The sequence below is a fragment of the Hipposideros armiger genome, unplaced genomic scaffold (genome assembly GCF_001890085.2).
Source record: "Hipposideros armiger isolate ML-2016 unplaced genomic scaffold, ASM189008v1 scaffold_253, whole genome shotgun sequence".
Lineage (NCBI taxonomy): Eukaryota > Metazoa > Chordata > Mammalia > Chiroptera > Hipposideridae > Hipposideros > Hipposideros armiger.
In genome coordinates, this window is record NW_017731603.1 from 760,403 (window position 1) to 776,646 (window position 16,244).

The window sequence follows — 16,244 nt, forward strand, 5'->3', positions numbered from 1 at the left end:
CAACTTTGGTGTCCCAGAGGAACTCACTTTTCCCTGGTGATGTTTAAAATAGGAGCCAGGTTTGTGGCGGTGCTGCCCTGGCTGGAGCTGGAGAGACAGACCAGGCTACCTCCAGATAATGCCCAAAGCCAGCAAGAGGTGCCCCTACAATGACCCGCAACAGATACGCTCCCCTGAAAGCACAGAGCTCGGGCAAAAGCTGTCTGACATATGGATTTTGAAGACTTAAAATTATTTAAGTGAGGAAATGATGGGAAGAGAACAGCTTTTACTAACCCAGTTTGATGTGTCACATGGGAGCCTGGAGATAGCATTCTCGAGATCATTTCACATGGGTCAGGGCAGGGCCAGACGCTCATCTACCTGGCAGAGGCTCTGAATGAGGTCAGCGAGCAGTGATGTGTCCAACTGAGAGGAATGCGTCTAGCTTCTGCTCATCACAGACCCTTGGAGGGCTGCTGGCCCTTGCTATAGGTTTATTAATTTTTCTTCTAATGCACTGTGGCCGGCCTAGTTTTACTTAATGCCTAATAAAGGGAAAAACTGTTTACATAGCACCCCTGGGTCTGACACTGAGCAGCTGAAGTTAGCAAGATTCTTCACTTTCAGAGATGACACAAGCCAGCAGCCTGGGAGGAAAACAATTCCTTTAGAAGCATGCCATCCCCAGGTGAAAGTGGCAGCAGTTGAACGTTATGTTAAATAAGACAAAATCAGGGTAAGGAGAGATCAAACCCCAGGGGGCAAAAAACCCTAACTGCATACTTGGCTACCGGGGTTTGTTGCGTAAGTGTCCAGGATGGATGAGTAAGCCGCTGCCCAATTCATGTGCACTTCTTACAGTCCAGATATATCTCTCTACATAAACTCTGCCTGTTTAACATCCTCCCCACAGTACATCAAATGAGGCCCCCTGAGAGAATGGCCAGAGGCTGCGGTAAGCTCACATCTATCTTCTCGTCTGCCCTGGTTCTGCCTTCTAAATCCCATTCCCAATTGCTTGCTTAGGTGAGTGCCACAGATTTTGCCATCAAAGGTCTCGTCACCAGCGTCTGTTTTCTCTCGTCTTCACTGGCTGGTAAGACACCCCGTGGTTCTTTCATAGGCTCGGCTTTTCATCTGCAGACGAGACTGCCCTGCACACAGCTCTGGTGACCTTCCTGAGACGCCAGGCAATTTGCCAGGAGACAGGTTTTAAGTCTCAGGCTGAGGCCATGACCAAACGCTGACACCTAATATCTGCTCTGAGAGCTTGCTGTGTGCTGGGGACCATGTGAGAAATTTGCACTTTATCTCTTCTCATCTGATTCTCGCCATTGATTAGGATACGGAGCGTCACTGCCCGCATTTTATAGATGAGGAAACCGAGGCTCAGGTCAATTCACTTATCCAGCAAGTAAGTAGCAGGGCCAGGATTTGAACCTGTAACTAGTGCCTGCATTGCTTCCTCACTTACGAGAGCGGCCCTGGGGGAGCGAGTGCTTACTTGGGGGAGCATCTGGCAGCTCCCTGCCCGCTATGTAACCCACAGGTCATGTCTTGGAACAGTCAGTTTCTTTGCTGTAACTTTTCAAAGCGTAGATTTATACTAAGTTTCCACCAGTAAGGTAGCATGTTCTAGTAGAAAGTGCACGAGCTTTGGAGGCAGATGGAACTAAACGAGATTCTGGCTTTCTGACAGAATAGCTACTTGACCTTGGACAAATGACTCTCTCTGAGCCCCCCTTCTCGTCTACAAAATAGGCTTACCACTACTTGTCTGAAGGACTGCTGTGAAGCTTTAATGAGATCATGTAAGTACAGGCTGGTCCTTGTCTCTTTTCTCCTTAGCCAGGGACACCGAGGAGCAGGCAGAACCATGAGGAGGCACCATGGGAACCCCGTAGCTCCACAATCCTGGAAACGTGAACTTCCTCCCTGCACGCAGCTCTTATGGTCATCAACTATCTGCTTATCAGTTCTGGCCTGCCTCCCTGAGGTCCACACCTTTAGACGGTGCTGGCCCGCTCTGGGTGATGACTATTCTGACAGGATCACAGCTCCGAGGGCAAAAGTCCTCCAGTGAGGCCGCCCCAGCAACACGGAAGTCTTCTGGCCCTAGAGCTAAACACTTCAATGAATTCAAGCCAACATATTACTTCTTATGCTATTTTGTCAATTGAAATAATTGGAAGACTGTAGAAACAGGGAAAAAGCTTGCTACAGTGCTACATGGAAATAAAACCTATGATGGTAACCTTGTAAAACTCTATAAACATATGACTGTGGATTATAGAATAGACAAAATTAAATAATTGTGTGAGGGTTGGGAAACTGTGATTCTCCTTTTTGAAACGTGCTTTAATATTCAATTATCATTCAGTTTGCAAAGTGAACATTTTGGAAGAACTCTGATGAGGAGGACGCTGACTCTTAAGCAGCTTACACACATCGTTACTGCTTGCTGCCGTCACTTTGCCTGCCGTGCCTTTGAGGGTTTCAGCGCAGGGGGCTTGGACCAGCTTCCCTTGGCAGAAAGAACCCTCCCGGGCAGGGAGGGGGGAGTTACACCTGGACAAAGCCCTGGGCCACTCGGGGGTGCTTTCCATACAGCACCCGCAGCTGGCTGCCGCCTTTGATGGAACACGCTTCTGGCTGAAGCGATGAGCTAGCCCAGTCGCTTCCCTACAGTGCCCTCCTGTGGCACAGGCCCGCCAGAGAGACAGCCAGGCTGCTGACAAACTGCTTCTGAGGCCTAGAAACGCACAAAAAAGTGTCAGGATGAGACACGCTGAACATTTACATGTCCCAGGAGAGAGGAAGGTCCATCATTTGAGGCAGGACGAACGGTCCGGGTGGGCTGAGTATCTAAGGAAAAGCAGGAATTAAGGCCAGTAGCCACCGTAAGCAGTTAGGGTCCATGGGCCGAACCCCCACGGCAGGCAGTGGTGCACAGCTCAGCGTGGCTTTTCAAAGAGGTATTCGAGATCTGGGGCACGCAGTCTCTGCTCTTTGTTTTTGTTTTTAGCAAAGTCTCTCAGTAGTGCCAAGACTTCATTTTCAAATATTTCTGGGGCTGGTTTTGCTTCTGCAAGAGAAGAATGGACAGAGAGAATTATGTCAGTCAGTCAATAGTTAGGCATAAAGATCTTGAAACCTGAAACTCTGGCCTTGGCTAAGAGCCTCAGTAGATATACAGATGATCTCCATTTTTCCTCTAAACACACACGGTAGCCTATACCTGGAGTGGGCAGATGATGGCAGCCTGCACCTGCCAACAGTGTATTGGAACAGCTGCTCCCGCTGGTTTACGTATCGTCCATGGCTGCTTTTGTGCTGTGATGGCAGAGTTGAGTAGGTACAGCAGAGACCATATAGCAGCAAGGTTAGAATATTTACGATCTGGTCTTTCATGAGCAAGTTTCCCGACCTCTAGCCTGTCCAATCTTAGCTACTTTGCCCTGCATTTGGTATTTCAGTTGTTTTCTGGGTATTGAGTTTCTTCTTCTCATCTATAAAGTTCCTAAGGCAAAGGTCCTTGGTTGTAAGTGAGAGGAGCTAATAACTCTAGTAAGCGTAAGCAAAAAGGAACTTATTGGAAGGCTACTAGAGGTACACAAAAGTGACATGAACCAGGAGAATCAGATCTGCAGGAACAAAGGCACCAAGAGTACAGCAACAAGAATGCTGGCCTCGGTCTGGTGGTAGTCTGACAGGACGCTGCTCACCTCCAACCTCTCTGTTCACCGAGACACTCACTCAGATTCGAATTACAAGCAGGGCCTCCCACTTGGAAAGCTGACACAATGTGTTCTGGAACTACCCTCCTCTCAAGGCTAAATACAATGCTAGGAGAGTCTGAGTCCCCCTCACTCAGCATAGAACCTAGCACCCAGTGGGCCTGCCATTTGTTTTCTTGGTGACAATCAAAATAAGATCAAGGAGATTTAGGCTCCTCCTGGGAGGCTGAAGGTTGAAAAGCACACTGTACTCATCCTAGCAACAAAAAGCCAGTTAAACTACAAACCTCATGAGTGTCCTTGAGGTCATCAGAGAGCTGAGGTCACAAGGCAACCAAACAGAATAAAAACTAAGGAAAGAGAGGCCCCTCGAGGGAGAAACTGGACTTGCTCACCTGTGACAGGGCACAGGAAGAAGAGACACTGGGTACCATACAAGCAGATAAGAATACAGCTAAAATTTTGAATGAACTGCTAAAAGCCAAGTGTGGGCTAGCCACAGACACCGGGAGTTCACGCCGACCTGCAGGTTCTTCTCAACAAACCACCAGTGACTGTGTTCCAAAGACTGGGTTCAGAGCAGGAGGTGGGGGAAGCCTCTCTCAGCGATGCGGGCCAGGAGGAGGGGAGAGGCCAACACTGCAAAGAAAACATGAAGCCCAGCCTGTCCCTTCCCTTCTACAGAACAAAAGCTAGTGACGGGGAGTAGGTCAGCAAACCCTGTCCCCTACAGGGCACACATGACGACCCATTTGGGCTGGTGGAAGAGTAAAAGGGGGAAAAAACCCTCTCCCCTGTGGGATAAGCAGGGTCAACTGAGAAAGCCGCCTCTAGCACCCAGGGCCACAGGGACTGAAGCTGGACCAGGATCACGGAGAACGCCCTCCCAACCTCCCTTCCCCCAAACTAACCAGCACCAAGTAGAAAGCAACAGGAATATACTACCGGGGGAGGGCAAAAACAGAGAGAGATTCCCTTTGAGGCGCAGAAATATGGGGAAGGCTAAAGCTGAGGGCAAAACAAGAACACTGAGAAATGCCCTCTGGAAATTCAGCCCCCACCCTAAGCACATGGTAACAATAGAGGCTTGTGGTGCACTGAAGGGAACCAAAGCAATAACAAAATCCAAGGTGAGCTTAATTCCTAACTAGATTGACTTGATCCCCACACTAACGGCCTAGCGGAAGCATGCCTTTTTCTAGGCATAAATACTATTTAGCTAGAGTTTATTGTCTTATGCGTGATATCTACCATTCAATCAAAAATTATGATACACATACATAAAAGAAATAAGGGCCGGACTAGTGGTGCGTTGGTTAAGAGCTGGCTTGGGATTGCCAGCTCTGAGCAGCTGGGCCCCTGGTTCGGATCCCACATGAGGGCCAGTGACGCTGCGCCTTCTACAGCTAAGATAGTGAACAGCTCTACCTGGAGCTGGGCTGCTGTGAGTTGCCAGCGACAGCATAGGCTTCAGTGGGGCTGCAGTGGGCTGCCGTGAGTGGCTGGCAGCTGGCGTGAGCTGCCGTGAGCCACCGTGAGCGGCCGTTCAGTGGCCAGCGATCCATCCGCCTCAGCCAGGAAGAGCACAATGATAATACCAACTTGGGCCAGTGAAGCGACGTCCTCCACAACTAGACTGAAGAACTAAAGGACAGCAACTTGTCTGTTCCCCTTCCCCGATTCCCCAACGCTGTTTCCTCCCCCAATTCCCCAATAAAATCTTTAAAAAAAGAAAAAAAAAAAGAAAAAAGAAATAAAACCCAACACACTGTGAAGGGACAAAGCAATCAACAGAAACATACTAAAAAATGACCCAGATGTTAGGACAATTAGGGAATTTAAAGTAACTATCACTACTGTTAAAGACTCTAACAGAAAAACTGGACAAAATGTATGAATAGATGAGGAATTCCAGCTGAGTATTGGAAACTGCGAAAGTCAAATGGAAATGTTAAAAATAAAAATACAGTAGCAAATAAGCAGAATGACCTCTCAACAGGCCCATCATGAGATCTGACATAGTCAAGGAAAGAATTAGTGAACTGAAGATAGGGCAACAGATATTATCCAACACAAATTACCGAAACTAATACATAAAGAGTGAAAGATGGGCTGGCTGAGTGGCGCGTTGGTTAAGAGTTGGCTTGGGAGCGTGAGCTCTGAGCAGCAGGGCCACCGGTTTGGCTCCCACATGCAGGCCAGCAATGCTGCGCCCTCTACAGCTAAGATGGTGAACAACAACAGCTCGACCTGGAGCTGGGCTGCCGTGAGTGGCCAGCTACGGCGTAGGCTGCAGTGGACTGCTTTGAGCTACCGTGAATGGCCGACAGCCAGCGTGAGCTGCACGCGGTGTGAGCTGCCAAGAGCCACCGTGAGCGGCTGTCCAATGGCCGGAACAGACTGCCTCTGCCCAGAAGAGCGCAATGATCACATACCACATGGGCCAATGAAGCGACGTCCTACACAACTAGACTGAAGAACAAAAGGACAGCAACTTGTCTGTTCCCCTTCCCCAATTCTCCAACGCTGTTCCCTCCCTTAATTCCCCCAATAAAACCTTTAAAAAAAAAAGAGTGAAAGACACAAAACAGTGACTCCAAAAGCTTTGAAAATAATATGAAACAGTCTAACCTAAGTGTAATTGAATCCAACATGCCCAGAGAACCCCAAGCAGGATAAATACCAAAAATAAACATCTAGACACATCATATTCAAACAATTAAACGCCAAAGATGAAATGTTGAAAACATTCAGAAAGAAAAAATCATCACAGACAAAGGAACAATGACAAAACAAAGCTGAGAGAATTCATAATACCTGACCTGCACTACAAGAAACATTAAAGGAAATTTTCCAGGCAAAAGGAATAGAATACCAGATAGAAGCACGGATCTATATAAAGACATGAAGATCTCCAAAGGCAATTAAAATGAAGGTAAATATGAAATACAATGTACTTTGTACATTATAATACAAACGTAATATGTTATACATATTTATATATGATATACTAAATATTTACAAATATAAAATAGTTTTTTTCTTATTTTAAAATGCTCTAAAGATAACTAAAGTAAAACAATACAAATGTAGTATAGGCTTACAGCATAAGTGAAAATAAAAGTATGAAAACAACAGCACAAAAACTGAGAGGGAGGAATTGCATTATGCTATTGTAAAGTCCTTACATTATGCATGAAGCAGTATAATATTACTTGAAGGTAGACTGTGATTAATTAAAGATGTATACTGCAAACCCTGGGGCAGTCACTAAAAAAATTATAAAGAGAGGTATAAATAATAAACCAACAGTGGAGGTAAAGTGAAATTTAAAATACTCAATTGAATAGAGGGGGAAAAGAACAAAGAACAGATGGAAGAAATGGGGAACAAATAAAAAGATGACAGATTTTAATACGACCACACTGATAATTATATGTAAACGGCCAAAACACAACAATGAAAAGATAAGAGACTAAAAGATTGGATAAAAAAATAAAGGCTACATGTGCTGTCTACAAGAAGTCAACCAAAGACAGACAGGTTAGAATTAAAGAATGGTGTGGTAGGCAGACTTCTAAGTTGGCCCCCAGTATTTCCCACTCCCTGGTGTAAAAGCCTTGTGTAATCCCCCGGACTGTGAATATCATGGTTTTCACTCCCATGATTAGGTTATGTTATCCGACACAGTTGGCCTTAGGACAGAGAAACTTTCCAGGGGTTTCTGACCTACTTATACAAGCTCTATAAAAGCAGCATTTTCTCCAGCAGGTGACAGAAGGGGAAATGCGAGAGATTTGAAGCACGAGAAGGATTCCATGTCAGGGAGGCTCTCCATTGCTGAGATAGAGGGAGCCATATGGTAAGGATCTGAGAGTGGCTTCTAGGAGCTGAAAGAGACCGACAGCTAGCAAGACAATGGGGTTCTCAGTCTTACAACTGTAAGGAAATGGGTTTTCCTAACCACTTGAATGGGCTTCCAGACAGAAAAGTAGATAGCTGACTCTGATTTCAGGCTGTGAGATCTGGTCACATCTTCTGACCTACAGAACTAGGAGCTATTAAATGGGTGTTGCTTAAAGTCACTAAGTTTGTGGGTATTCATTACATAGCTATAGAAAACTAAAATAGACAGAAAAACACATACCATGCAAACACTAATCGAAAGAAAGTTGGAGTGTCTAAATTACTATCAGACACTTCACAACAAGAAATATTATCAGCAGTAAAGATAGGCATTATATGACGATAAAGGAATCAATTCATTAAGAAGATGTAACAACTCTAAATATGTCTTCACATTAATAGCAGAGCTTTAAAATACAGGAAGCAAAAACTGAGAGAACTGAAAGGAGTAATAAATTCACAGGCCGGCCGAGTGGCTCAGCTGGTTAAGAGCTCGCTTGGGAGCACCAGCTCTTAGCAGTAGGGCTGCGGTTCAGATCCCACATTGAGGGCCAGTGATGCTTGCCCTCTACAGCTAAGATGGTGAACAACAGCTCGACCTGGAGCTGGGCTGCTGTGAGTTGCCGGAGACGGCATAGGCTGCAGTGGACTGCCGTGAGCTATGTGAGTGGCTGGCTGGCAGCCAGCGCGAGCGGCCGGCAGCTGGTGTGAGCTGCGGTGAGCTGCCATGAGCGGCCGACCAATGACCAGCAACCGATTGCCTCACCCGGGAAGAGCGCAATGATCATACCAACATGGGCCAGTGAAGCAACGTCCTCCACAACTAGACTGAAGAACAAAACGACAGCAACTTGTCTGTTCCCCTTCCCCCAATTCCCCAGCACTGTTCCCATCCCCCCAATTCTCCAATTAAAATCTTTAAAAAAAAACAAAACAAATTCACAATTATAGCTGGAGAATTCAATACTCTCTTATTAATTGACAGAGCAAGTACAGAGAAAATCAGTCAGAATATAGAAGACATAAAGAACAATATTAACCAATTTGATCTGTTGACATTTATAGAACACTTCACCTACAAATGCAAAATACAAGTTATGTTCAAATAAATGCACATGGAACATTTATCAAGATACCCACATTTCAGGCCATAAAACAAATTTTGAGAAATTTTAAAGAACTAAAATGATACAACATACATTCTGTGTTCACAATGGAATCAATAACAGAAAAATATTTAGAAAATCTGGAAATATTTGAAAATTAAACATACTCTAAACTCATGGGTCAAAGAGGAAGTCACAAGAGAAATAAGAAAATATTTTAAATTGAATGAAAATGAAAACATAACACATCCAAATTTGTAACATGAAGCTAAAGCAGTGCTTAGAGGGGAAATTTAAATGCTTATAGTGGAAAAAAAAAAAAAGGTTTCAAGTTAATCAGCTCAGCTTCCACCTTAAGAAACTAGAAAAAGAGTAAATTAAGCCCAACACAAGCAGAAGAAAGGAAATAATAAAGAGCAGAAATCAATGAAATTGAAAACAGAAAAAAATCAATGAAATCAAAAGCTGGTTCTTTGAAAAGAAAAAGAAAATTTATAAGCCTCTGGTCAGACTGATCAAGAAAAAAAAAGAAAAAGTCCCTCAGTTTACCAATATTAGAAATAAAAGAGGGACCTCACCCCAGCTCTCAGACATTAAAATAAAAAGTGAATGGGACAAACAACTTTATGTCCAGATTCCACAACTTATGTGATATAGGCAAATTTATTAAAAGACACAAGTTAACAAATCTCATCCAAGAATAAATAGATGACTTGAATTGTTCTGTGTCTATTAAAAAACATTTGACTTCACAGTTAAAAACTTCCAACAAAGAAAACCCCAGATCCAAACGGCTTCACTAGCAAATTCTATGAAATATTTAAGGAAGAAATAATACCAATTCTCTACAAACTCTTCCTGAAAATGGAAGAGGCGAGAGCACTTCATAACACATTTTATGAAGCCAGCATTACTGTGATCAAACCAGATGATAACATTCAAAGGAAACTGCACACCAATACCCTCATGAAGACAGATACAAGATCTTCTCCAAAACATTAGTGAATCAAATCAAGCAATACATATCATGACCATGTGATGTTTATCCTAAAAATGCAAGGTTGGTTCAATATTTGAAAATCAAAAACTCATCATATCAATAAACCATGGGGGAAAAAAAATCACATCACTAAAGAAATTGTCATGTCTAGAGATTCCTAAAGAGCACTTGACAAAATTCAACATCTATTTGTTATTAAACACTCAATATACTAGAAACAGAAGGGAATTTTCTCAACCTGGTAAAAGGCATTTACAACTTACCTACAGTTAACTTTATCTTTAATGGTGAAAGACTGAGTATTTCCCCCCTAATACTGGGAACAAGGCAAGGATGTCTGCTCTCACTGCTGCTATTCAACATTATACAGGAAGTTCTAGACAGTGTAATGAGGCAAGGAAAAGATGTAAAGGGCATACATACTAGAAAAGAAAGAAAACCACCTCTGTTCACGGATGACACAACTGTCACCACAGAAACCCCAGAGAATCCATAAAAAAGCTTATAAAACTTAGTGCGTTTAGCCAGGTCACAGTATACAAAATAAATATACAAAAATCAATTGTACTTCTACATTTTACCAACAATGGGAAATTGAAAAAAAATTTTAAGTACCATTGATAATAGCACCAAAATATTTAAAATACCTAGGTATAAATCTAGCAAAATATGCTGAAAACTATAAAATGCTGATTGCAGCAAGCTGACCTCTACGATGACCCCCAATAATCTCGACCTCCTTCTATCATGCCCTTGTGTGAGCCCCTCTCCTTGAATGTGGCTGGACCTAATGACTTGATTCTAACCAATAGTATATGGCAAAGATGATGGAATGTCACTGATGTGCTTAAGTTACAAAACACTGAAACTTCCCTCTTGCAAGTAGACTCTATTGCCTTCTTGGTTTGCACACTTTGAGAAGAAAGCTGCCATATGGGAGAGGCCCTTGAGACAAGGAACAGAAGGCGGCCTCTAGGCAACAGCCAGCAAGGACTAAAGAGCCCATGAGGAACTAAATGCTACCAACACCAGAGAGCTGGAAGCAGACCCTCCCCTAGCCGAGCCTCTGGATGAGGCCCAGAACCTGGGCTGACGCCTTGATTACAACCTCGTGACAGACTGAAGCATAGGCGCCAGCTCAGCCGTGCCTGGACTCCAGACCCACAGACACTGTGAGATAATAAATGTGGGTTCTATTAAGCCAGTAAGTTTTGGGGTAACCTGCTTTGCAGCAATAGATAATACACTGATGAAAGAAATCAAAGAAGACCTAAATAAATGAAGATGTAACATGTTCATAGATTAGACAATTCTAAATTGCTAAAAGAATCTTCCCAAATTCATCTATTGATTTAGCACAACCCCAATCAAAATCCAAGCAGGATTTCCTTTCTGGAGAAACTGAACAGCTGATTCTAAAACTATAAAATTCCTAGAACAAAACAGAAAAAAATCCTTGTGACTTTAGATCAGGCAAATTCTTAGACACAATACCAAAAGTACAGTCCATTGTCACATTTTGTAGTTGGAACCTACAGAATGGCTTCTATTTTATGATATAGATACTGAGCGGAAACACAAAAATAGAAGATCCAAAGTGTGACAGAAATGGATGAGATATCCCCTAATATCCATTCTCTCACTTTTCCTTAATAACAGAATCTTCAATTTAGACACATGGGATAGACGATATTATTTCTTCTTTATGGCGAGGTGTAGCCATGTGATTAAACTGTGGCTAGTGGAAAATAAATGGAAGTATGGTGTCTAACTTCCTGAGAAGGATCCATAAGAATAGGGTATGCCCTTCTACACACTTTTTTCTTGGCTGAAATATGGACATGGCAGATAGGGCTTCAGCAGCCATCTTGGATCACGACGTAGCCAACACATGCTGCGAATGAAGGAGCAGCAAGTCTAGAGGAATCTGGAGGTTTTGAAATCCCTCTATCTGCCTACCCTGGACTTCTGTTATGAGAAAGAGAAATGTAGTTTTGTTTTGCTTAACCTAGTGTCCTGGATTTTTTTGTTGACACACAGCCAAAGCTAATCCTAGCAACACATGGTGAGAATTCATTCCTCAGTGAGTGCCAGAATGAGCCTGCTGAAGAACTCTTGCTCTGCCGACGACTGAGCTGTCTATGATGGGTTCCACTCCATTCCCAGCCTGGTTTTTCTTCAAGCTCCCCTCTGATACTATGAGCTTCCTGTACAATATCACTCAATTCCCTTTGCGCTCAAGTTACACAGAATAGGTTTCTCTTGCTTGCAAAGAACCTTAACTAGTAAAACAAAATTTGCACACCTTGGAAAAATTTGACCTGTTTGGGTTAAGGGTCTACTGCATGAAAAAAACTGCCTAGGGTATAATTCTCGACTCATCCTGCTTTTCCCATTATGCCGCGTATCATGCCCAGTACCTGTAGCCCAGTAGTAAATATCCCAGTCGTTGCTGGGCTCGTTAATCAGGCGATCATAGCGGTTCAGCTGTTCCTCCGTCATGCGGTGCAGATATTCTTTAGCAAAGAGGCTGAAAACGAGAAAGAGAGAGAAAGAAGCTGAAATGCCATCTCCAGTAACAGAAAAGAGATACCAACAGCCCTGTCCCCTACCTAAGCAGGATGCAGTTTTCCAGCATTCCCCTCTTTCTGCTCTCATAGAGCAGGCGGGCTCTTTTGGTTTCTATGGATTCATCAGTTCGCTCCTGCCATGGAGGCAAAGGGATTTCGATCATATCTTTTTGGGAATCTGTTGGGCTGTCACCTCTGTAGAAGCGTCTGAATGATGTCATGCTGAGCAAAGGAGACACTGGGTGGCGCCTTGACAGAGCAAGCATCTGAAACAAACCACAAAGGTCTTTTTAACAACAGCGAAAAACATCATTGTCATTCATTCAACACATTAGGTGCTAAAGGCATTCGATCTCATTTTAGTGTGTAAGAAGTTATCCTGAGGGGGTCGCCTGAATGGCTCAGTTGGTTAAGAGCTCGCTCAAGAGTGCAAGCTCTGACCAACAGGGTCGCCGGTTCTATTCCTGGCCCGAGCTGAGCTGCCACTGAGCTGCCAACAGGTGACAGGATGGCTCAGCTAAAAATAAATAAATAAATAAATAAATAAATTAGTTATCCTGATACTGACCCCACTTTATAGTTTAGGAAGCTGAAGCTCAGAGAGGTTAAAAAACTTGTCACGCAAATAGTAACTGCGGTTAGGATTGAAACCTAACTATAAGTGAAACATGTCCTTAATCAGTGCCCTTCCAGAAATTCTCCAGCAGAAATATTTTCTCCTTCCTTTGCATTCCTTAAAATTCTTACAGTTTGGTTTGTATTCTAGTCACTTGCATGTGTCAAAATCTGAGCATATGATGATAGCATGGACCCTAATCCCCCAAGGACTCCTAGAGAAAGGCAAAATCTATCAAGATGTGATGAGAAGGTGGTGATATAAACAAGATGGCAGAACAGGAAGCACCACATTCTCCTTCACCCACAGAGGCACCAACTCCACGGACAATATACCTGGGACACTATATATAGAAACCTGGGGGCTGAGAACAGAGCTAGAAGACTTGCGGCACCTTGAGAACCTGCTATACCACAGACAGACACCAGAGGGCGTAAGAGATTATGAGCTCCCGACAAAAGAAGCCAGCAAATTCCTCTAATTGGGAATTGACATGCACAAATCCAGAGAAGACATATCCACTCAAAAGAATTGAGAGGCCCCCAGAATCTCTAGCAGGGCTGACTGGTGAAGGTCTTTCTTTGTATAAAGCTAATCCAAAAAGACTGGGAGAGGTGGCTGTTTTTTCAAATGCGTGGATCCCAACAAAAAGTTGTACAGGACACAAAGAAACAAGGAAACGTGGCCCATCAAAAGGACAAAATAAATCTCCAGAAATCGACCCTAAAGAAATAGAGGTGGATGAATTACCTGACAAAGAATTAAAAATAACTGCCATCAAGATGTTCAATGAGGGGCCTGCCGAGTGACGCGATGGTTAAGAGTTGGCTTGGACGCCAGCTCTGAGCAGCAGGGCCTGGTTCGGATCCCACATGAGGGCCAGTGACACTTTGACCTCTACAGCTAAGATGGCGAACAACAGCTTGACCTGGAGCTGGGCTGCTGCAGGCTGCAGTGGGGCTGGCGGGCAGCTGGCGTGAGCTATTGTGAGCCGCCTTGAGCAGCCATCCAATGGCCGGCGAGCGACTGCCTCACTGGGAAGAGTGCAATGATAATACCAACATGGGCCAGTGAAGCGATGTCCTCCACAGCTAGACTGAAGAACAAAAGGACAGCAACTTGTCTATTCACCTCCCCCAAGTGCCCAATAAAAATCTTAAAAAAGATAAAAAAGAAAAAAGAAAAAGAGTGAAGTACACTCAAGAGACTTATGGGACATCATCAAGCACACACTACACACATTATGGGAGTCCCAGAAGAAGAGAGAGGAGCAGCAAGTTCAGTTGAAGAAATAATGGCCCCAAACGTCCCAAATCTAGAGAAAGAAATGGACATTAAAACTCAAGAAGCCTAAAGGATCTAAAGCATACTAGACAGCAACACAAAAGCATATGAAAGCATAAAGCTCACTGGTAAAGGTAAATATGACAAATACAGAATACTGTAATAGTGGTGCATAAATCACTTTTAATTCTGGTATAGGTGTTAAAAGATAAAAGCATTTTTTAAAAACCTATAAAATGTTAATGGATACACAATATAAAAATATGTAATTGTGACATCAATAACATCAAGTGGGAAGGCGTAAAAGAACAGAGTTTTTGTACGAGATTGAAGTTAAACTGTTATCAGCTTAAAATAGTTATTATGTTTTATGTAAGTCCCACAGTAACCACAAAGAAAATACTTATACAAGATACACAATAGAAAATCAGAAAGGTATCAAAGCATGTCTCTACCCAAAACAAAAAATAAATAAATAAATAAACAACAAACACAAAAGGTGACAGCAAGAGTGGAAAAGATGACAAGCTACAAGACATGAAGAAAACAATTAACAAAATGGCAACAGTAAGTCCTTTCCTATCAGCAATTATTTTAAATGTAAATGTATTAAACTCAACCAAAATTGAGAGTGGCTCAATCAATAAGAAAAAACCAAAAAACCAAAAAAAACAAACAAGATTCAACTACACGCTGTTAGAAGAGACTCACTTGAGATGTAAGGCTACACATAAATTGAAAGTGAAAGGATGATAAAAAGACATTCCATACAAATAGTAACCAAATGTGAGCAGATGCCTCTACTTACATCAGACTTTCAGTCAAAAACTGTTACAAGAGATAAAGAGAGACATTACATAATAATAAAAGGATCAATTCACCAGGAAGATATAACAATTATAAATATATATGCCACCAACATCAGAGCACCCAAATACATGAAGCAAACATTGACAGAACTAAAGAGAGAAACAGCAACACAATAATAAATTTCAATACCCCACTTCTCAATAATGGATAGAACATCCAGACAGAAGATCAGTAAGGAAACAGAGGACTTGAACAACACTGTAGATCCAATGAACCAAACAGATATATACAGAACATTCCACCCAACAGCAGCGAAAATATACATTATTCTCAAGCACACTGGAAATATTCTCCAGAATAGATCACATGTTAGGTTACAAAACAAGTCTAAGAATATTGAAATTGTATGAAATCTTTTCTGACTACAATGGAATGAAACTAGAAATCAATAGAAGGCAAACTGAAAAATTCACAAATATGTGAAAATTAAACAACACACTCTCAAACCACCAATGGTTCAAATAAACCAAAGAAGAAATCAAAAGGGAAACTAGAAAATATCTTGAGACAAAATACACAACATACAAAATAGCATGAGAGGCAGCAAAAAGCGGCACTAAGAAAAGTTTACAGTGGTAAACACCTACATTAAAAAAAGAAGAAAAAGAAAGATCTTATGATGCGATGCGAACTCATGATAGGTATTAGAGAAGACTTATGAACGGGCCAACTTAAAAACAGATAGAAGGAGCGCCCAGGGGCGGTGGGGCCAGCTCCACCCGGGAAACAGGTGAAATCCGTACTGGGTCTTACAGGAAGACTGATCGTTCCACGATACTACAATACAGGCACACAGTGGGCTCTGGAAAGGGTGGAAACGACTTGAATCTCCTAATTTGCAAGATCGACCTCTCCTTGGGTCTGTCCTTGCCTTAGGCTATCAGGCAGTTGGACCTCTCCTCGCGGTCTCCGGGACTGCGGAGGAAGACGAGACTCAGTCCCCACTGTGGCCCGCCCCCCTAGGACCTCCATGCTCCTCACCCGTGCCAGAGTCGGGAATACGATGGCCACTGCCATTTTTCCTGACCTGTACCGGAAGCCTGCGGTCCAGCTACTTCCGGGAACCCTCGGACGCCGACCCTGCGGGAGATACGCCCTGAGCCGGAAGATGCGTCCCTGCGTATGGCGGAAGTGGCTTTGCGTGTGACGCCAGTGGCGGGGTGGTGGGGGGTG

At 43.2% G+C, this 16,244-nt stretch overlaps 1 protein-coding gene across 2 annotated transcripts; it reads right to left on the reverse strand.

The window, feature by feature from the left end:
- Positions 1 to 2,319: 2,319 nt before the first annotated feature.
- On the reverse strand, positions 2,320 to 16,184 carry SDHAF2 (succinate dehydrogenase complex assembly factor 2). 2 transcript variants are annotated; one of them, XM_019655941.1, is made up of 4 exons: positions 16,099 to 16,184; positions 12,344 to 12,567; positions 12,152 to 12,261; positions 2,320 to 3,067 (listed from the first exon to the last, which is right to left on the reverse strand). In XM_019655941.1, the coding sequence occupies exons 2-4, from the start codon at positions 12,565 to 12,567 to the stop codon at positions 2,937 to 2,939; spliced, it is 465 nt and encodes a 154-aa protein (XP_019511486.1). In that variant the 5' UTR covers positions 16,099 to 16,184; the 3' UTR covers positions 2,320 to 2,936. The 2 variants fall into 2 exon arrangements, with proteins under 2 accessions (XP_019511486.1, XP_019511485.1); XM_019655940.1 differs by having other exon boundaries at positions 16,053 to 16,160.
- Between the last annotated feature and the right edge of the window lie 60 nt (positions 16,185 to 16,244).

Coding starts and splice junctions, on each gene's coding strand:
- SDHAF2 (XM_019655940.1), bottom strand. CDS start 16,088: ATGGCAGTGGCCATCGTATTCCCGACTCTGGCACGG. Junction 12,568..16,052: donor TATTCCCGACTCTGGCACGG/GTGAGGAGCATG, acceptor GGTTTGTTTCAG/ATGCTTGCTCTGTCAAGGCG. Junction 12,262..12,343: donor GAAAACTGCATCCTGCTTAG/GTAGGGGACAGG, acceptor TCTCGTTTTCAG/CCTCTTTGCTAAAGAATATC.